The following is a 22,535-nucleotide window of genomic DNA, read 5'->3' as shown; positions in this document are numbered from 1 at the left end:
TATACACAAACACCAAACCATTTTGACCGGCACATTTCTAACAATTTCTCACCCATATTGCTATTGACCTATCATTGTGATGAGTGGTCTCACCAGCACAAAGGGGGCCAGCAAGTTTTGGTACAATCAGGAATTGATGGAGGTTTGACTGTCAGAACAGGTCAGTATTTGGCCATAACTGCAGGAGTTTGAAAGCTGCTGCCTGTACTTTATACCTGCAATAGCTTTTTCCATGAAAGATTCTCTACACACTGCTACTGTTTTCTTTCTATTAGCTATTTTTTGCTACTTGGCCTTTGTAGAGAAAACCATGGCAATGATTTACAACACACTCATTAAGACAGAACATCTAATATCTAAAGTACAGGACATGCTCAAACACATGGTGGAAAGTTTATACCTGTGAAGGGATGTAGTATTTTTCCAAATTCTGCTCCTGTGTTTGTCACTGTGAGGTTAGCCAGCTTAACTGTGTGCTGGCTTGGGTTCTCTAAGTATGGAGTGATTATTCTCAGTCGCCTGCTCTGTTGAGTGTGCTGCAGCAGTGTGTGCTGGAGATTTATTTATTTATTATTGGTATTTATATAGCGCCAACAATTTACGCAGCGGCCAATTTAGACAGGAGCTCACTAACCTGCCAGTATGTCTTTGGAGTGTGGGAGGAAACCGGTGTACCCAGATAAAATCTGCGCAAGCACAAGAAGCGCAGATGTGGTTCTTGGAAGAAGAAGGCAGAAGCGCTAACCATTACACCACTGTGCTGCTTCTTTCATATTATGTATGTTTAATCCAAGGCCAATCAGCAAATTTGGGGAGCCTGCTGCGCACGCTGGGAGAGCTAATAAATATCTGAGGCACTACCTGGCACACTCTCTTTCCTTCAGGGCTTTTCACCCTGTGAGGATGCATTTTTTACCAAACCTTGCCCCAGGGTCTAGAGGTATGGGAGGTTGTGGAGATTTCCCCTTCTGGGAGATGTCCCCTAGTTACTGGCTGCTATAGAGTGCTACAGGCCTTGAGGAAGCAGAGCTGCAGTTGTCCTCCACATGGAGGTGGGTAGAAACTAAGTCTAGGGAAGTCACACAGGAACCTTCCCATTGCTGTCCTGACTTGAACACGAAGCATATGCATAAACTAGAACCTCAGGTGCAAGGCGCCAATTTCAAAGTTATACATTCAGCCAGTAAAGCCCTTTAAGAGAGGGACCCAGAAAGCAAGAATTTTATGCAAAATACCAATGGAATGTGCTTTGATGTAATTATTCAGGTATCCTGTGCTCCCATCCCCCCTCTCCCCCTTCTTCATGCACGTGCTATTAAAATATCTTACACTCTACTCAAAGTGACTGGCGGCCATCATTTATACCACCCAATGACAAGAACTCACCCTGAGAAGGATGCTCCTATGGCATTTACTATCAAGTAAGTGTGTCTCGGACATTCGGAATGTCACTATTGGTTTAACGGGAGACCATGATCCTTGACTGTCCTCTAAGGAGGTACCCCATGTAGTGCTACACCTGATAACTGATAACCTGATAACTGATTCTTAGCCGTAAACTGTAAATAAGAATGTTTACTTTCCCAATGGGTGATTTAGAAAGTTCACTATCTGCTCCACAGTCTACACTCGTAGATTGCCTACCTAATCTCCCTAATATCTTTCATACTTAACTGTAATCGAAGGTTACATTGTACTTACTACAGTCTAGAAGACATTATTCATTTAAAAATAGTGTTTGCTATTTAATTCCATACTTACAGAAGGTCCAGGAAGACCAGGGAAACCTCTCTCACCACGCTGACCAGGCAAACCAACAATACCACGATTTCCAGCCAAACCTTGAGGACCCGGGGGACCATCAGGACCCTAACAAGTTAGAATAACAACAGTGTTATAGAGCTGAGACAGTAGCAACACAATCCTTACATTTAATAACATGAAGACCATTTATCTGTAATACTTGATGGCCTATTGGTCTCATGTTATCAATGCAGATATTGATTTAATATTCAATGCATGCTTTTAGGCTGTAACTTTATCTATACTCACAGAAGGACCATCTTCACCAGACTCTCCCTTCTCACCAGGAGCACCAGCAGGACCTTGCAGGCCAGGATCACCAGCACGACCAGGAGGACCGCCATCACCACGAGCACCCTTGGGCCCATCTTTGCCAGAACCTCCAGGAGGACCAGGAGGTCCAGGGTTACCCTATGACATGGATTAAAAAGTAAAAACAATTATATTAATTAGGAATTAATATCTAAATTAAAATTGAATATCACTGCCTCTAAATTTGCAGAAGATGGCTATGTGAACTCCATCAGTTGACCACTGAGTCGCCTATCTGTTAGACCTGATAGAATACCAGTAGCCAAGAGGAGGGGCATGTATGGCAGGGTGATGATACTGATGCAAATATAGAGGCAGGGGCTTTGTGTTAATATACACTTCCATGAAGCCATTTTCTTTTTCTACAATCTTAAGGGAAACTGTAGACTTTGCAATACATTTAGACACATTCATGTGAATGAGATCAACTTAATTGTAAACAATTTTATTAATGTGAGTTGATGCATTAAACACCTTATTTCTATGTATATGTTGTTACTATCCCAGTATGTGGGGTTCTTGATCCTTTCATCTCAGTGTTAATTGAAATCAATAGACTCTCTGCAGTAATGGCAGGTAGCCAGAGACATGTGGTCTATGATGCCTGGGCTGGGAGTTGGGAATCAGCTTATCAAGAAAAAGATTTATTCAAAACAATTTGTTTAATCAGTGCTGGTGTGTGTGTTCTAATGATTTATGTGAAGTATGAATATTAAAAAGAGATTTACTTTCTAGTATACTTTACTAAGGAAGTATAGGATATTTTCTAGTAAGTAGATATATTGGTCAGATTTCGGCTTCATGTCAGGGGGAACTTTAAAGCATTTGCTGCAAAAAGTTTTAAATAATTGAAATAATTTCAACTTTATTGTTCATTTTAAAATGAACAATAGAGATGAATGCCAAGTAATGCTACAGATTGTATAAGCCTGGACCTAGGGTTGTAGGACCACTAAAGTTTGATCTGTCCAAAAAAGAGGGTGCTCTAATGTCCTTTTAATAGGATACAGGTATCTACTCCAAAGATACTGGCAGTTAATAGTGAGCCACCAGTGTTCCAGACAAGGATGGCATTCCGTGGTAGCCTAAAGTTAACAGTCAAAAATATTTATGTCTGAAATTGTAAGACCACAACTAGTACCTTTGTCTATATAACAAGTAGTTTACTAACTTTAGTTAGTTTAGTAGGTGGCTGGACATGCTATAGTGAAGAACTGAAGCACAGTCGGAAGATGTTATAACATATCACATTGCTTTAACTTGGTGGAGCAGTGGAAGAAGCAGAAAGGCCTCGGAGTGCTCAATGTGGAAATCTTGCCATAGGAAAGTCCATAACAAGGTGATTTCCAACATAAAAATAATGCATAATCATGAATACACTAGTTGAAGTTAAGGTTACTTACATTGGAACCAGGTGGACCAACTCTGCCTGCAGCGCCAGGAAATCCGGTAGCACCCTATCCATAGAAAAATGCAGACAGTTATTTTTTGCAGAATGTGTCTTCTGTATAAATAGGTAAGTACATTAAAATATATATATATCTTCTATTTGTATAATGAAATTTGCATTGTATTGTTATTCTTTTTCCTTTCACTTTTTGTTAGAGAATTGAACATATTTGCTACTACACTTGCGTGCTTCTGAGTTGAAGATTTTAGCCAAAACACTTCAAATTGTTTTCAAACTATAGTAGACTGAACTCCGATGCACTTCCTACCTTTCAAATTATGGTAAAATACTCAGCATTGTTTTCAAAGAGTGACCAGATGGGCACTTAACTAACATGGGGGCTTCCCTACCATACCTTGTCTTTGTACTGCCCAGTCTCTGCCATGCCAATAAAGAGTTTTTCTTCTAGATAAATATACTGAATATGTGCAGTAATAAGACAACACAAAACTGCTTAATGGCTAAAACCATTTTTTCACAATTTATTTTGGATAGTTGGAAATTATGGCTCAATGGGGAGATTTCTTCTCACTTTGGAAAGATTTCCCTTTTTTAACTGTTCAAGATACACAAAAGGTCAGAGGAAATTTCTCCAATGTAAGCAGAAATCCTCTCTTAGATGGATGGCACTGGAACAGGTGTCCCCATTGGATGACTCCCCCTCTATTCCTATTCAGGTGACAAGGAAAATAATTTGGATTTCCCATTACTTTCCTTTTCTGTGAATAATAGAGGTTTAGACTTTAGATATACTTTAAGTGCACCGTATATTGCTCTGTACGGATATATGCCAAACCGATCATTCTTCAAGGTATTTTCAAATGTATTTTCCCCATTTAATACTGCATTATAGCCACTAGATGGCAGCGAGGAGCAAAGAAAATAATAACTTATTTCCTATAGTCCTTTAGCTCTATCTAGTGGCCATAGTGCTATATTACATGAATACTTTTCAAAATTCATTGCAGTTGTAAAGAAAATAACTAAACAATGTTTGTTCTGTCATATATTTGCACAGAGTGAACGTTTACAGACATTTGCAGGGCAAATGGCTCTACACATTGTTTATAAATAGACCCCATAGTGTTGAAGACCAGAAGATTACTATCAATTAATATAGAAAAATAAATGGTCATACTTACAGCTGGACCTTGTGCACCACGAGCTCCTTTGGGACCATTAACACCAGTTGGGCCCTAGAATAAAAAAAAAATATTTGTTACAAAGGCTCTTTTTTTATACTATAATTTATATAATAAAAACTAAAATTACCTGAAAGACATTTAGCATGTCTAACTAGATGAAGAAAAATGAAACAAACCTGAGGACCAGGAGCACCAGATGGACCTTGAGGGCCTGGGGCACCCGCATCACCCTTCTGTCCAGACTCTCCCTGTTCACCCTTGAGACCAGGTTGACCATCAGCACCCTGTAAGACAAAGGCATAGGTATTTTAGAACACCTGCTGCTACAATGGCAGATGGTAATGCAGAGCAATTGATGGAGAAATAAACAGAGATGAGGGTACCTGTGGATTCTTCCACATTTAAATAACAGAAGGAGTGTTTGATGACTGGTAAAAAAATACCATGGATTTGAATATACTTTAGCTTTTTTTTACAAAGCCATTCCAATTAATTGCACGTACAATACACAAAACTGTCACAAGTATTGCCAAAAGAAGACTTTGTTTTATTAACTATACAAAAGAATTTCACAATATGTAAATCTATAGAAAGTAGCACACTTTGTCCTCCCAATAAAACAGGACAAAGTTGCCAAATCTGATATTTCAATTTTTGGTAGATGTTGGAGTGTAACAGAATCACCTGATGAGTTCTTATAGTAGTGCCTGATAATTCTCTCAGGTACTCTGCTCATGCTTATGATCTCCCAAGTCTGAACGCTTGCCATGAATGTAATGAGAGTTTCTCTTTGGGTTTTTAAGCTTGTTTCACATGATAAAACATGCAACGCATGAAAACCCAAAACCTAAAGGTGGATGAGAACTCAACTAGAAACTGGGAGATGTGAGTCCCAAAGTGATGTAAGAAACCAGTGGCGGATTCTATCCTCTGGACTCTGTTTATAAAGGCATTACATTGGTAAAGCAAATTATTTTATAGTTTTTTCTACTTACAGGTGGGCCAGCAAAACCAGCAGGACCAGGTGGGCCAGTCTCACCACGATCGCCCTATAAGGGAAAACAATACGTATTGTAAGTATTATAATGGAAGAGAGCAACAGAAACATTAGATGAGTCCTAAATTATTAGGCATACATTATTACATTTTTTTTATACAGCAAAGGCGATGAGCCATTTTACATTACATTAAACTTGAGAAATATATAACAAGAACACATGCTATCCACTTCCAAAGTAGTCTTCATTGGTTTGTACAGGTAAAACTGAAGACTCCCCCTAGCTCACAAAATACACTATCTATCTGTACAACTAGGATTCGTACTAGGATTGATTAACCTACCAGTATGTTTTTTGAATAGTGCAAAAAACTAGAGCACTCAAAGCTATGTTAAAATAATAATTACATGCAGCTGGTACCTCTAATGGGATTTAAACCCAGGGCCTGACACTGCAAGTCTGGATAGTTAAGCATGTAGCCACAATGCTACATATGCTAAAACACTACATTATTATCCTTAACATGTATATATTAAAAGAAACTTACAGGAGTACCACGGGTGCCAACAATACCGAGCGGGCCTGGAGGACCAGACTCTCCCTAAAAGATTGAGAAAAAAAGTGCAATTCAGTTTTCTATACAGTAGTTACCACAGTGCAATTAATATTATAAAACAATCATCTCTACTCAATGTCAATTGTATTATAAGCAACTGTACCTTCTTATTGCAAAACCACATTTAAATTAAATTAGTGTGTTGCTGAATTTCTGTATAGCATTTATTGCTGGAAATGATTGGTAATTGTATTATAATTATTCAAGATACATTTTTCATCCAAAAAATTGTACAAACAAATAACAAAACTTTGCATATCAGTGCAATGCAATGTTAGATGTGAGATTGCTCTTCTTTCTTTCCCAACAAATCTATGGGAATACTGCTATTGTTAAAGGAGTGCTGCTAATGTTTCAGGGTCAGGTCATATAAACTTTATATGACTGACTACAAAACAATTAATGTTTATCACTTATGGGCAACCTACAACTCTTCAAAGGTAGGTAAAGACTGACACTATGGGATTTGCAGCTTGTCCACAGCTGGGAGTCTACATATCACCCATATATGTCATGGAACCTTAGCTATATTGATTTTACGATTCTATGTACTTTGATGGAAAGAGATTGTTATGCCTGTACACCTATCTGGTCTAAACAGGTTGTGCATCTGTCAGTTAGACCTGCGTTTCTCAACCATTTTTCAGTTACGGCACCCTTTAAAAGTATGCAAAATCTTAAGGCACCCCAGTCTAAAATGTAAAGGACTTCTAAAATCCATACCTGACTCCTATTCAAGATAGGCTCTGCAATGAAATTTAAGGGGGGACCTCACACAAAAAAACAAGAATGGGGGCGAGTCTCATCAGAGTCCCCCCTTCAAATCAGGAGGCCCCTTAGGAGGTCCATCACATCAGGTTCCCCTTTTACATCAGAATCCTCCTTTCACATCAGAGTCCTCCTTTACACCAGGAGCGCATCTTCATATCAAAAGCCCCCCTTTACATTAGGAGCCCCCTTCACATCAGAATCCCTCTCCTTTAACAGAAAACCCCCTGCACTCAGACAAGGAGCCCCACTATCACATAGGAGCCACAGCTGTGGCAGCATGGCAGAGGCCGGAAGGTGGCATTTATTTATTACTGGGATTTATATAGTGCGCATAATTTATGCAGCGCTCTACATAGTGCATATTCACAATAGTCCCTGCCCTCATGGAGATTACAATACAACCAGGTGATGAGGGAGCATAAAGCCGGCCTCCCGGCCAATCAGAAAGCCAGGGGCGTGTAATGACACGCTGCCCGGTTTCCTGATTGGCCGGGAAGCCGACTCCATGTTTCCTTGTTACAAGTGACGAGGGAGCATTGAGCTGGCTTCCCGGCCAATCAGGAAGCCGGGCAGCATGTAATGATTCGCTGCCTGGCTTCCTCATACCAGAAGCTCAAGTATCGGGCTGGGTATCGAAGCATTTGGCCGAGAACGACTACTCGCCCAAATACTCGGCATCGGCATCCCTAATTGTAACCAATTAAATTTCAGTAAGTTTTCATTAGGAATAGAATATTAAGCTAACACTTGACTGGTTGTAAAAAACCTTTCCAAATAGCCAAGGGACAAATGTAATAAAATGCTAGTATTAATGACAATTTAAAAATCTAAAATATTACAATGATATGAATATATAGTGGGACATAAGCTATCACTCACTTGTTATCTGTCTTCCTATCTATCTAAATTATTGCAAGTTCAATAGTGCTATACTATCATACACTAGTATATTTCTGAACTTTAGTGGAACAGTCTACTGATGTAATGGGATGTTTTTTGCCATTGTTGTTGATGATGACATTCTGATCACACAACATACTCTAATAAAAGTTCTATTATACAGTACATATGTTTCTATTTCCATATGAAACACATATGTACATTACATTTTACTTACTTTTTCGCCATTAGGACCAGATGGACCAGGTGGACCAATGGGACCAGTCAAACCCTACAAAAGAAAAATAATGTAAAAAATAAATAAATAAAAAATAAATACATATATATATACTGTGTATATACAGAGATGTAGATCCAACAGCATTTTTACATATTTTTTGTGTTTTATGTTCTTAAATGTAAGTTGGTGTGAGGATGTTACTTAACAGAAGTAACATCCCCACAGCATGATATTCCCATAATACACACAATATTATTTCAAAATACAAGGGCCCTTAACTCTGCCACTCATAATGTGGCCTGACAACCAAGAAAACTCTAGGACTAAAGATAGGAATTAAAGAGTTTATTTTAACATCAGCACAAGCATCTCTTCCCAGGATACTTCCTCTTCACAATAATACTATTTTGTCCAGTAAATAAAATATTCATATGCAATATTTAGTATTCTCTACTGGAAGAGTCTTCAATAATGAATGCTTGTGCTAATTTAGCTACTAATTAGTTGAGTTAAATCTCAATACTTACTCTTGCACCATCTTTTCCTGGAGCACCTTCTGGGCCTTTCTCACCAGAGTCACCCTATATAAACAACAACAAAAATATATGAGGAAAACTAACATTTTGTTTGTTTATTTGACTTTAACAAGGATAAAAGAAGCAAGACTCATAATCATTATTAAATGAATAAACCAAAAAAAAAATGGGTTAGATAATCAACTAGATTAAAATTGATGGAATTTTAATCTTGATGGAAACGGCTAGTTGCAATTAGTAACCAGGAACTAAGGGAATTATGCAAAGGCAACTTTTTTTATTTCATGAATGCCCCTATCTATGTTTCAGAGTGCTCTGAGTAGTCTGAATGTCAGCAAAGCTGAACCTGTACTACAAAGACAATACATGTTGTAGGTGGTGATATCACAGCATTTGTTTGCCAATACTTTAAATTCAGTAAAATTAGCAATACAGCTGCAAAATAGCAAATACTGACATAACATGGTTTCAGTTTAGGACTATATGTGCCCATCCAAAACAAATAAAAGGTAATACTAATCTACATAAAGGAAGTATAAGTTAGAAGAAAAAAAGGTCTAATAGCTATTTGGATAGGTTTCCCTACTTCACTTCCTAACCATTCCTTTCTTTTTTACTGATCACACTAGCCAGATGGCTCAACCTAGTAAAAAAAAAGCACTCTACCAAATAGCAGTTGCAGAAATATATGGTGAAAGAGTGGAATTGCTCTCAAACTTTATTCGTTAATAGGATAGAGGCGACAAAGGGTACACTTTTATCAAGTTCCTATCACATTCAGCCCTGGTGACCACACACAAAGTGTGTGGAATCTTCCTGACTGAGTCACAGACTTCAATAAAAAAAAATAAAGAGGGTTCAACCCTTCCCCACTCAATCATATATTGGTCAAAAATGCTCAACAATTTCACACATAGGTGAGCTGTAGTTATTTCTTAATCACTTTTTTTAAAATACGACTGCATTTATAGGGACCCAGTCACCAACTTAAACATTGCAGCTAAAAGCACAGAAAAAACAAATGTTTTTACTTGCAGTGTTTTTTTCCATATATGATTTTTAATTCCCTTGCAATGTGCCTTTAAACATGCTACAAAATTTGACTAGTCAGTTCCCTAGAACAGCTCCATCCCATCGGCATGTCATAGCTCTCTCTACTTCTGGGGAATGTCTAAGTACTCTCTGTGCTGGTCTTGCTCCTCCACCCATACCTGCATCTTCCTACATAACAATTTAGGAGCAAATGGAAATACTATAGAGTGTTACTTTAGTGACAGATCTGAGTCTGCCGGGGCTGCTGACATCAAGTCTAAAATGGCAGCACCCAGCAGCAGTCTAAGGCTTTTTGGATGTCTACACAAGGTAGGCTTTTACAGTTACAAAACATGCTTAAAATAAGTTACATGCACATATAATCTTATGGGAATATTTGTGGAAATGAATGGTATGGAGACAGGGTCTCTTTCATATTACAGACTGATGTGACCTGAGTCCAAAATATATTTGGAGGAATTATTAGAATGTAACCTGGATGTCTAGATTTACTCAAATTAATTTTATTCAAAGTGGTAATTTACTAAAGCAAATAGGCTTTTCACTTTGCAAGGAAATTTACTCTTAGCTAAGTGAATGTGGTAAAAATCCACTTTGCAAAATATACCCAATCATGTGCCAAGAAATGTATATAATTGGATGATGGAAGTCAGATGAGCTTCGCCTCATTCACTAAACTAAGAGAAAATTCCATTGTAAAGTGAACAGCATATTTGTGTTTATTAAATGAACCCGAAAGTCTATAAATTGTCAGATTAAATGACTAGAAGATTTATGAATTCTTCAATATTTTACCAAACACTAGATAGTACCACAATCCTCCATTATGACATGGGGTGATAATAATTTAAAGACCAACTCCGACCAACACTTTTTTTTTTTATTAGTGATGGACAAAGTGGAGAATGGATAGAATCATTATTTTTATTGCAGTCTGCATCTCCATCAGGGAAATTTCACCTCAATTCCTGTCAGGACAGGAAGTGAAGAGAAATATTTACAGATGGGAGACTTCCTGCAGCAAACCAGTTTTTTTGGTAAAAGGTGAAAGGATTAGGACCTCTGACAGGCTACAGTCCCTGTGACAAACACTATCATACTGTGCATAAGGAGCACCCAAGAAAACATGTCCCTAACTGGCTCAGGGACAGCAAAAATAACTAGACAGTAGAACTTACTCTTCCCAAGTCTATACAGAAACTATAAAACACGTTTTGGCTAGAGTAATGCTTTAAACTGCAATTTATATTCTGGAATTTATATAACTGGAAAGTATAAATTTAAACTGGAATTGTATTACTTACTCTGTCACCTTTAGCTCCGGGGATACCGCCAGTACCTCTCTCACCAGGCATACCTTGGAGACCAGGTGGACCTTGGGAACCAGTGGGACCAGAAGGACCAGTACCACCCTATTAAACAAATGATGATAAACAAGCCATTATCCCCAAGACCTCTTACAATGCATAGTCATTATCAGTTCTGGAAAAAAAAGAATAGAGGAAATATGTCCTAAATTTACCTTAGGACCATCAGTTCCAGGAGTACCAGGAAGACCACGAGGACCTTGAAGACCTTGAGGACCAGAGGAGCCACGTTCACCTGGGAAACCACGTTCACCCTACAAGGTAGCAAAAATAATGGTTAAATAAGGTTATTTCAAAATGTGAAGGAAGGAACACAAACTATGGGGCCACATAACTAGGGTAGGTTATAATATAAAAAGCACTGAAGTATGTGTAAATGTTTACTGTTTTTATGTCTTGATCATCCACATGACTTCAGCAGGTGAGGCAAGTAAGTTTCCTCTTGTGAAACATAATCAATAGCAATAATATAAATGATACTTACTCTTGGGCCTACAAGACCTGGAGCACCACCTTCTCCTGGAACACCCTAAAGTAATTAACAAAATGGTAAGGTGAATTACAAAATACAGTAAAAAAAATGATAATGCTCAAATACATAACATATATAGACTAGAGCATGAGATACTTTTTACATTCATTACAAGGCATTCTAATTGATCATCTGTAAAATCTATACTTAATTTAATATTTGTATACTATCATCCACGTTTGGATGTCTGTTATTCTATGCATTTACCCAGTGTGAAAATTTTTTACTATCACTGAACTTTAAGCTTAGATATTGTATTTTTTCAGAGGTGCATCAATATTAAAGAAAAACATTACTGAAGGCAATGGCGATAAAATGGTAGATGGTCATGTACTGGTACAATGGCTATATCATACAATGACTACAGGAGGTAGTTAAATATCCCCTTTGCATATCTTTCATATTCCTTTGTATTGTCCTTATGGGCTAGTGATTGGAATAATTAAAAGCCCAGATTGGTAATACACATGGAAATCCTTCTGCTTAGATAAACACATAGAAAGAGGATATAATTAATTGCCCAGCATGTAGGAGTAAATAGAATGAAATTGCACCAATTAGAACTGCAATATTTGTAGAGGTTAAGTTGTGCTGTCATATAGGCTTGTTTGTGCAGCCAGAAAATGACAACACATAAAATTGGTAATTTTATTGCCATGTCTTTTACTGCATTTATCTGCATTTCCAGCACTTTTTAATAGTGGAATTATAAATGAAGCATTATATTTTTTTACACCATGACAACTATGATATCTTGCCAATTGCCTGAAACTGCAGCAGCTATCACACTATGTACAGCTAGCATATATGATCATAGTCAATGGTTTTCTTTGAAGAAAACAGCATCATTCTTCTTTTTGACAGAATATGCTAAAAGATAAATGGACATCACATAGGCTGTAGCATTTTACAGCATTATCACTGCTAATATTTGGAGTCATGATGGTCCATATTTGTCAAAACCTTGAAGGTATGATACACCTCCTTAACAATAACCACAAATAATTTGTGTTACCAATGAACAATTACTCACCTGGTCACCTGGCTTGCCACCCTCACCGGGAGGACCTGGAGGTCCAGGAAGACCCTGACAAATTAAGAAGAAGCAATCAATAACATTTTTGTAACTCAGTAACTAAACAACAAAAAAAAGTTTTATTGAGAAATAATCAAAACTACCCATCAGCATCTACATGGACTTACCTGGAAGCCAGAAGGACCGGGAGGACCTTGTTCACCTCTCTCTCCAGCAAGACCCTTAAAGGAGATACAGTCATTAGCATTACATTTGCATTAAACATGTAATAGTTTACATTAATTTAAATGAAAAATTAAGTTGACCATTAATACAGTGATGGCACCCACTAAACTTCTAACATAGAAACAGTCCCTGTACTTGGCCTTGAGATTTACTTCTTTTCTATAATCAGTGGATAAAAATATATAGCTTATACTATAGTAGTGGAAGATCAATGTCTTCAATTTAGCAAGACACATCTGTCAGCATAGGTATTGCTATGTATGGCTTTGGTTTTATTGGACAATAGAGTGCATTTAGCCATTCATTTCATTAAATCCTTTTGCCCTACATGTCCGGTAGCACTCTTTAGGCAAGAGTACACTCAAAGATCTTGCTTAAAGACAATAGGGGGATTAAGCTTGGTTAAACAATCAGAATACACCTTTCTCCATTAGGACTTCAGCAAATGGATTTTTTTTGCTTATCTGTTTTTTCTGTGTTAGTGAACTGCTCTTTGTGATTCTTTGGTGAACAGGCTCAACAGAAGACTTGAGAAGTGGCTAATGTGCTTACTTAAAATACACAACAATATAAACAGTATAATGGCTTTCAATTTAAAAGGATGCCATTTGTTTTACAAATATTGTGCTATTTAAATGGAAAATGTACAGACTGCAATTTCTCATCTTTTTTCATTGTGTTGATTTTGCCAAATGAAAGAAAAAAATATCACTTACAGCTGGACCACCTGGACCTTGAGCACCAGTTTCACCATCTTTTCCAGGAAGACCCTTTAAAGAAATATATTTCTTGTTAGTTTTCCTTTAACTGTTCATTTCAAACAAACAGATTGGGCACGTTAAGAACAAAAAACTAAACATAAAATAAATTAAATATATTTGTATGTTATGTACATGATAACATTAGCATAGAATTCATGAAAAATAAAATCAAGGTTCTGTCATACTAATAGTAATTTGGCATACTGTTTTTATGTAGGTACATATTTTTGGAAGCCATCTAGAAGCAGGTGAATGCCCATTTGTATGTGGATACATCCAACATATGGCAATGTAACTCATATTACTGAGATAAATTGCACTTTTTAATATTTTTAAATCGAATAGTGCTACCCTAAAGCACTAAACCACTCCTAATTAACCCATGTACTTACAAAACATGCCCACATTTGAAAAGAGCCATGCCTTTCATGGCCTGAAATCATAGCAGTTGTGCTATAACATAGAGTACTAAGAAAGGTTTATTTGATTCAACAACCCCAAATAAAAAGGTATATCCTAAAATATATGTACTTACTCTTAGACCAGGAGCACCAACCAATCCCTTCTCACCAGACTTGCCAGGTTCACCCTGTAAGAAAATATTATCAAATAGGTAAGTTTATAAAATATAATATGTTTGTTTTAATACGGTAGTACAGGCCAAACAGTCAGTAACAACAACTGAAAAACAATCTGCAAACTGGACTAAACTAGGTTAATAGGATAATGAACAATAGTCTCTGATAAAAGGATGGAATGTATGAGTTTAAATTTTATCTTCTAAAAATGTGAGGATTGTCCGTTTATTTATATATATATTTCATTATGCTTACTTCCTGATAGGTCTTGTATCATTGCTGACATCATTGGGAACACAGAACATTATCAGTCTGTGCCTGAGATTACATTATTTGCCATATACATCAGAAGCACCTCACTTTTTTATGGCAATGGGGGGATCACAGCCTCATCACATCTTAAAGTATAACTAAAGGCAAAGCTATTTGTTTTAGATTTGGATAGAGTGGTGAGGGGATAGTACCACTGTCAGGTTATATATGATGATATAAGCACATCTACTTTGAATGCTTATGATAATGGCAGAGTGAATGCATTCTACATACATCTGCATAATCTTTCAATCCCCTACACTCAACTTTCATTATCACTAATTGGTCACATAAAAATACTAATTTGCATATTTGAAAGGGAAGTATGTAGATGTTTCTTACATTAGCACCCTTAGGTCCTGGGAAACCCATGACACCAGGTTGTCCACGAGCACCCTGTGGGCCAGGAGGTCCTGGACGACCATCTTCACCAGCAGCACCCTAGAAGCAAAAACATCAAGTATTTTTCCATATAAAACAAGTGTATATTTCAATAAACTTATATATCAAATTAGAGTGTCAAATATACTTACATTTGGACCAAGTTTTCCTTGAGGACCAGCATCACCAGGGCGACCAGTGAGACCCTATAAGAAAATAAATGCTTGGTAAGATACAATTTCACATGCAATATTACACAAAAGTTAATTTAAATCAATTGACAAGTTTAGAGTTAGTCAAAGTATACCTTTGGTTAGTAGAAATGTGGCTAAAGTGTGCCTCTAGGCAAAACCTTTTTTGTTTGTTTTGGATAGAGTGCAGAAGGGTTAGACCCTCTGTCAATTTTGTAATGCTGTCTGTATCCCCAGTGGGAGATTCACCCCTCTTTTTTTTTATTGTTGACCACTGGCACTGGTTATGAAAATTAGGGAAAAAGCTAAAAGTTTTCACCAGAAAAAGAGGTAAAGGGAAATTATCCTACGGGGACACCTGTTTCAGGGACATCTGTGTAAGACGGAAGTTCCTGAGTTTGGGAAAAAAAACATCTAAAAGCTAAGATTTTTTTTTTTTAAATTCCTTTTAGTTATGCTGTTTGAATGGGAAAACATAACACACATATAGTGGTGTTTTCTCAAATTTGACTACAAAGGTGGAATTAAAATAGTATTGTGTGTGATTGCCATTATCTTCCTTAAACACGATGCAACAATCTGTGGATAACTGTGGTTGTTCACCATAAGTCTGGATTGTTGCAATGCTAAAAGTGAATATTCCAACATCTATTCTTCATACTATGCTGATTATCCGATATCAGCTCTTCATATGTCACAACTGGAATCACTGTACCCTACCACATCAGCATAGGTCCACTCCAGAGACTGTTATGTCATCTAATATTTTTTAGAGCCCCTACACCAACTCAGTCAATCAGATCTTGCCAACTTATTTGTACTTACTCTTGCACCAGGGAGACCAGGTTCACCAGGACGACCAGGATCACCATTACCTCCCTTTGGACCACCAATACCAGGGACACCACGATCTCCAGGAGCACCCTAAAACAGGGACAGAAACTTAATAAGAACCAATCAGCTTGTACCAGAAAATATAGTCATCTTTGAAAGTAATACTTGTTTAGCTTCATCCAGTTTCAACACTATGCCACTTAACAATATAGGGTTATGTGGCATCACCATGCAAAATGCTATATCTTAATTTATAAGGTTTATTTAAACTGGCTAAAAAGGGATACAATAAAAAGATATATTACTCTTATTGTATTATTTCTTATTTTACAACTAGACTTACCTTGGGACCAGCAAGACCATCTTGACCAGGGAAACCACGGTTTCCAGGAGCACCCTAGTGATGAAAATAAAGCAGAACAATAGTTAAAATGTCATGTCAGACTAGTGTGCTTAACAATGTATGTATTCTATCAATAGTACAATGAGTGAACAGACAAAGAGCAACCCTCTTTGTCGGATTTTGGACTATACAGCAGAGGCACCTGTGGTAAATGCTTGGCTACATTTACCGCAGGACATGCAAGTGAGTGGAAAATAAAATAACTGGCCTTGCTTGCAATTCACCCTATTGATTTGTATATGCAATTTCAGTTTCTTCAATGGGTTAAATTTTGTTCTCTACACAGTAGGATTGATTTACTAAGGCAAATAGGCTGTTCTCTTAGCTTAGTGAATGCAATGAAAATTCACTTTGCAAATAATTCCCAATCACGTGCAAGAAAAATAAAGAAAACAACATTTTTGCTTTCACGTGACTGGATGATGTAAGTCTCTGATGTAAGTTTCACCTCATTCACTAAGCTAAGGTAAAATTCTCCTGCAAAGTGAAAATTCCCTTGCAAAATGAACAGCATATTTGCTTTTAGTAAACCAACCCCAGTATCTCTTTTTCCAAAGATACCAGTTCAACACACCGGACACACAGCAAGAGGTCCAAATGTGGACGTTCCCACTGTTTTACTACTAGTAAATGCGACCTACAACTTTGATAGGGTGCTTCAAGAGCTGGGCCTGAAAAAATAACCCTCCTCTTAAAACACCAGCCCATTCAGGGGATGTATGTATTTGGTGTCACACTATGGATTAAAGGAATCACCAGCACTTACAGGATGTAAAATTCTTGTTCATTTTATTGAACGTGCATCACATAGTGACTATGTCACATCCTGTGAGTGCTGGTGATTCCTTTCCTCCATATTATGAGAACACACAATGCCATCTGTGTAATCAGTTTGAGGACCATATTCCAAAGAGAAAGGTCTACATAGCCTTATGGAGTGCAGGTGACAAACTACAACACTTGTATTGGGTGACAGCCATACTTGCTTATTACATATAAAATAAGAAAATGAGAAAAAGAGATTTTTATTTATCATTATTGCTCAGTTTGTATGGCTTCCTGTTCCTTTTAGTGCAAGTCTAGCCTGTTAGCCTGTGCTCAGGCTAACTGATAACAACATGTGGCACCTGTTGAGCAGGTATACTTAAAGAGACACTAAACTCAGGTGTTAAGCCTAAAAATGCATTGAAGTACCTTAGCTCTCAACTGCAACATCAGGCAGTTAAAGTAACACTAAACTCAAGAGTTAAACTTTGTATGTATCTTATTTGTGTATCACTCAGCTGTGGATCTTCAAATCATCTCTGAATTGGTGCTGACACTGTCCTTCCTTCTGGAGGATGGCTACTTTTGTTACCCATGGTCCCTGTGTGTGTGTTGTAAAGTAGCCACCGCTCCAAGCTCGCTCCCGTGATACACTACAATCTCAATACAAATTAGTAATCTAAATGTGTAGTAAATTAAATATGAGATTGTAGTCTATCACAGGAGTGAGCTTGGAGCTGTAGTAAAGTAGCCACCACTCCAAGCTCACTCCTGTGATAGACTACAATCTCATATTTAATTTACTACACATTTAGATTACTAATTTGTATTGAGATTGTAGTGTATCACGGGAGCGAGCTTGGAGCGGTGGCTACTTTACAACACACACACAGGGACCATGGGTTACAAAAGTAGACACCTTCCAGAAGGAAGGACAGTGTCCGCAGGAATTCAGAGATAATTTGAGGATATACAGCTATTTGTTACACAATATGGTACAGTTTTGTTAATAGTTAAGTTACGTCAATGCATTTTTAAGGTTTAACTCATGAGTTTAATTTCACTTTAACTGCCTGATGTTGCAAAAGTGCACATGCCATTTATTAATGAAAATATGGAATAGTAAACATGTAAACAATTCTTAAAAAATTAGTTTCAGAAAAACACTACAATAGTCAATACAAATTATAAAGTCACTGAAAACACACTATACATTTCCTTTAATTTCATCCCAAAAACAGAAAACAAGATAAAGTTATACATGTAAGATCTTGAGATTAATAAATCAAGTTGCTCATGTCTCCTGGGGATGCTACAAATATTAATGAAACAACTCAGGGAGACAGCTGTCAGTTGATAATATCACCTGTAAGTGCTGTATGTCTGCTGCTGTATGTCTGCAAAACTGCATTTGTTTCTTGCAGTTTTATTCCAAATGCGCTCATATTTTGACAAAACAAATGACTGCAGGATTGCCAGACAAAAGCAACCCATTTGGATGATAATGGAATCGAAAAAAGCAAATACCTCTGAGGTGAATCCTGAGAATAGCTATCACCAGTTTTTAAACTACTTATCACTCTGGCCTGGGCAGCAATTAAATGGTAATATGGGCCACTCCTGTATACAAAGCTGTATCTATTCAAGTACTTTTTAGTCTGGACTGAACAGCCTAATTAAAGTTATGCCACAGGATTTCAAGGAGACTGAGTTCAGGGCTCTAAGTTGTCCATTGCAACATGAGGAATTTCTTCTGTTTAAGCCACTCTGTTACTGACTGTGTGTTTTGGGCCATGTTCATTGTCCAATGTCTTTTGAGTTTCAGATCCAAAAAAGACACTTAGAAATTCGACCTCTCAGTGATTACAACCCCACACTATTATATTCCATTCACCAAACTTTACAGGTAGGATATTTGGTGCAGATATGCATTGTTTTGTTGTATATTTACCAACAACATAAATATTTGTCTCATATAGTCAAACATTCTATTGCTTTGGAAATCAGGTGGACTTTTACAAATCTTAAGAGGTCAGTAATGGTTGTTTCTGGAAAGCAGTGATTTCCTCCATAGTAACCACCTACAAATACCAATTTGAAAGTGATTTTCTTATGGAAGACTCATAAACCAGATGTTATGAAATGCAAGAAATGCCTGCAAAGGACTGTTTGCTGTGCCCTAGGAATGATCTGTGTTGGCCGCACACTCCTAGGTAGAATAGCACCAATGGTGAACTCAGGGAGGCCCAGGTCTTTATAAATTCCTTTATAGCCCTTTCTAGTAGTATTATAAGCCTCAACTTTTCCTCTTCTACTCATTGGCTTTGATTTACTAAAGGAAAATATTCTGTTTACTTAGCTTAGTGAATAGGTAAAGAGATGCTGACTTCCATCATCCAATCATGTGCAAGCAAAAAAACAGTTTTTTGGGGTTTTTGTTTTTGTAAGCTTTCCTTGTATGTGATTGGGAATTCTTTGCAAAGTAATTTTTTATCACATTCACTAAGCTAAACATTCCCTTGAAAGTGAACAGCCTATTTGCCCCATTGACTGCAATATGTAAAACCCACTGCCCTCTTTTCAAGACATTCTTGTCCTGGATGTGCACATACTTTGCCCATTAATGATTGCTTTATTCATTCATTCATTCATTTCAAATTTAGCCTTTAAGCACTTTCAAGCTTCATGAATTTAAATGTAATAACTTACTCTTTCACCAGGAGGACCAAGTGGACCACCTGCACCAGGCTCACCACGGGGACCTCTTTTACCTTCTTCACCAGCTGGACCAGGAGCACCCTGAGGACCTGAAGGCCCCTAAAATCAAACAGACAGAGCCATCAGCAATAAGCAACACAAAGTGTTATACTGTATTATGTGATCTGGTTATAATTGCCTGTAATGTTGCAAATCAACTATATCAGTCCAGAGTGCTATAAGTCACTTACACTAACATAAATGTATGCATACTTACTGTATACCATCCTATTAAATGCTACAGAATATGACATAGCTAATAATATTAGTAATAGTATCTTGGCAAGAATTATATACACAGCATCTAAGTTTTTGAGATTATAAATGCTAAACTACAGCTTGAAAATAATGAAGCTTTAACATAAGTTCCAACTTCATCTATTCTAACTGCAACTAAAAAATTGAGACATTTTTAAATGTCCATTGTTAATTTTGTGTTCTAAGTACATTTGACTATGTGTCTATAATTTATGTTTACCTTAGTTAAATATACATAAAGTCATATTTCACATTAGTTGGCATAAAGTCTGTTTTATGATGCATAGTGTCTGTATATACCTGATATCTAAGTTCATTTTTATGAAGGTGTAACAAAAGTACAAAAGGAAATACAGAGTAAATTTAGAAATATGTGAAAATGAAAGTTAAAAAGATGTTTGAAAGTTCAATACTTACAAGTTCACCCTTAGGACCCTGTTCACCCTTGAAACCTGCAACACCGGGGTCACCCTGAAACAATCAGAAAAAAACATATTTGTTATTGCATAATCCATCTTACTGTTCTGTTGCTAGATTACCTATCTGCCCTGTTTTATAAATGATCAATTACTGGTCAACATGTCTAGAAATAATAACACAGTGTATAAGTAGCAGTCACATGACTCTATGTCAGATGACTATGACATAAATTGTCTGTTTTGTAAGAATGTTCTTCCTCTCCCCATTTTGTCCAGGCATGGACAGTCAACACCAATGTCTTTTCAGCAGCTTAAAACTCACACTGGCAGTAGGCCCACCTTTTCCATCTGGCTATTTTTTTCTACCCTGTTTTATAACTAAGTTTGACTTTTATCTGGCGCATTTGTTAGGAAAGTAAACAGACAAAACAGACTTTTATCTGTTTATTTTCCTTAAAAAATGGTCAAATGCAGCATGTAAACTATTTAGATATTGGACTTACCGATTGACCTTTGGGACCGAGAGGGCCAGTGGCACCCTGTGGCCCGGGAGGACCACGTGGACCAGGAAAACCAGGAGCACCAGCAATACCAGGACCACCCTAAAGGGATGACACAGAGTTATAATGTATGATACAACTGTATTAAATAGTAAAACAAGTTCAGTCGTAACAACTAAGGATTATTTGAAAAGCAGCTCAAAAAATGCTATATATCTAATTAATGACATTGTTTATAAACATGCTCATAAATAAGATGAGATACTTACAGTTGAACCTTTAGCTCCAGGGATACCATCAGTACCAGGGTTACCCTGTGAAGGGAATACAGTGGATTAATGCATTGCAGTTTACGTTAAGTACTTTAAAACCAGTGAACAAAAGATTGTAAGTGCAGATTGATTCAGATTACAGTATATGTTTTTTAAATCAATATAATAGCTTTGGGAGCTTAAAAGGTATACATCACATAACACTACATGTCTGGTGTTGGTTAGCATGAGCATTCCTTAACCACTCTTATTTTAAACAGAAGTCTTTATAGAAGGTTGGTGTGGTGTCTAGGTCAGTTTTGCTATTACAACGATTTTAAATTTCATTATGGAGTGTCATCACTCAAATGGGAAAGGCTTTATTCTTTAGTACTTATAAATAACCAAATGTGTTAGAAACTTGGCTTCTAGAAGACTGTGCCTATTATGGGATAGTGAGAAAGCTTCTTAAGAAGCATAACATCTATATGTAGAAGTATAACACCTGATGCAGCAGGAGAACCAACAGAGGCTCTTAAAATCTCCTTCTCTGGGTCCAGCATGCTTCTCAATCCCCCCTTTTTGTATGCTACTTTTATGCTATGCCATTTGTTATGTTATATAAGGCATGTGCATGTTTAATAGATGTTACTGAAAATAAGGGCCCTGGTTAAGATTTTACATCAGGACACAGAAGTCCTTTATGCCTGCCTAAAACTGAAATATTTAGGAATCTGTAGGGAATGATAAATATGTAAGACTAAGCCTAAACACATAAATACACAACACATAAATATATTTTGTTTATCATAGCAGCTATTTCATCAAGTTGTCCACATGCGTTAAAAGAAAAGAATTGACCAAAAGTGATAATACAAGAAACTTACAGAGGCACCAGAAGGTCCAGGGGATCCAGGTGTTCCAGACTCTCCACGAGAACCCTGAGCACCCTCAGGACCACGAGCACCTGTGGGACCAGCTTCACCCTGGACAAAAGATATGGTGGATAGAGAATAGTTATTATCTTATTACATATTTAATTATATCAATTGTAATCCTTAACATGATGCCTAATATAACTGCTTTGATTAAATAGCATGAGATTTCTGGAAATAATAATAAATAATAATAATAATAACAACAACAATAATAATTATAGTA

General features: G+C 37.0%; 1 protein-coding gene across 1 annotated transcript in view; it reads right to left on the bottom strand.

Annotated features, from left to right (window-relative positions):
* Positions 1-22,535, bottom strand: part of COL2A1 (collagen type II alpha 1 chain) — a 65,239-nt gene that overhangs the window by 10,513 nt on the left and 32,191 nt on the right. Inside the window, exons 18-42 of the mRNA XM_018572045.1 lie at positions 22,262-22,360; positions 21,393-21,437; positions 21,127-21,225; positions 20,622-20,675; positions 19,899-20,006; positions 16,365-16,418; positions 16,013-16,111; positions 15,149-15,202; positions 14,958-15,056; positions 14,261-14,314; positions 13,681-13,734; positions 12,907-12,960; positions 12,737-12,790; positions 11,656-11,700; positions 11,327-11,425; positions 11,109-11,216; positions 8,743-8,796; positions 8,213-8,266; positions 6,256-6,309; positions 5,706-5,759; positions 4,887-4,994; positions 4,708-4,761; positions 3,519-3,572; positions 2,053-2,214; positions 1,762-1,869 (exon numbers count right to left, since the gene is read on the bottom strand). Of these exons, the coding sequence (XP_018427547.1) occupies positions 1,762-1,869; positions 2,053-2,214; positions 3,519-3,572; positions 4,708-4,761; positions 4,887-4,994; positions 5,706-5,759; positions 6,256-6,309; positions 8,213-8,266; positions 8,743-8,796; positions 11,109-11,216; positions 11,327-11,425; positions 11,656-11,700; positions 12,737-12,790; positions 12,907-12,960; positions 13,681-13,734; positions 14,261-14,314; positions 14,958-15,056; positions 15,149-15,202; positions 16,013-16,111; positions 16,365-16,418; positions 19,899-20,006; positions 20,622-20,675; positions 21,127-21,225; positions 21,393-21,437; positions 22,262-22,360 (1,881 nt within the window). The remainder of the gene's footprint in view (positions 1-1,761; positions 1,870-2,052; positions 2,215-3,518; positions 3,573-4,707; positions 4,762-4,886; positions 4,995-5,705; positions 5,760-6,255; positions 6,310-8,212; positions 8,267-8,742; positions 8,797-11,108; positions 11,217-11,326; positions 11,426-11,655; positions 11,701-12,736; positions 12,791-12,906; positions 12,961-13,680; positions 13,735-14,260; positions 14,315-14,957; positions 15,057-15,148; positions 15,203-16,012; positions 16,112-16,364; positions 16,419-19,898; positions 20,007-20,621; positions 20,676-21,126; positions 21,226-21,392; positions 21,438-22,261; positions 22,361-22,535) is intronic.

The sequence above is a fragment of the Nanorana parkeri genome, unplaced genomic scaffold, assembly GCF_000935625.1.
Source record: "Nanorana parkeri isolate BGI_ZX_2015 unplaced genomic scaffold, ASM93562v1 scaffold1914, whole genome shotgun sequence".
Classification (NCBI taxonomy): domain Eukaryota; kingdom Metazoa; phylum Chordata; class Amphibia; order Anura; family Dicroglossidae; genus Nanorana; species Nanorana parkeri.
This window is presented reverse-complemented; position numbering and strand designations above follow the sequence as displayed.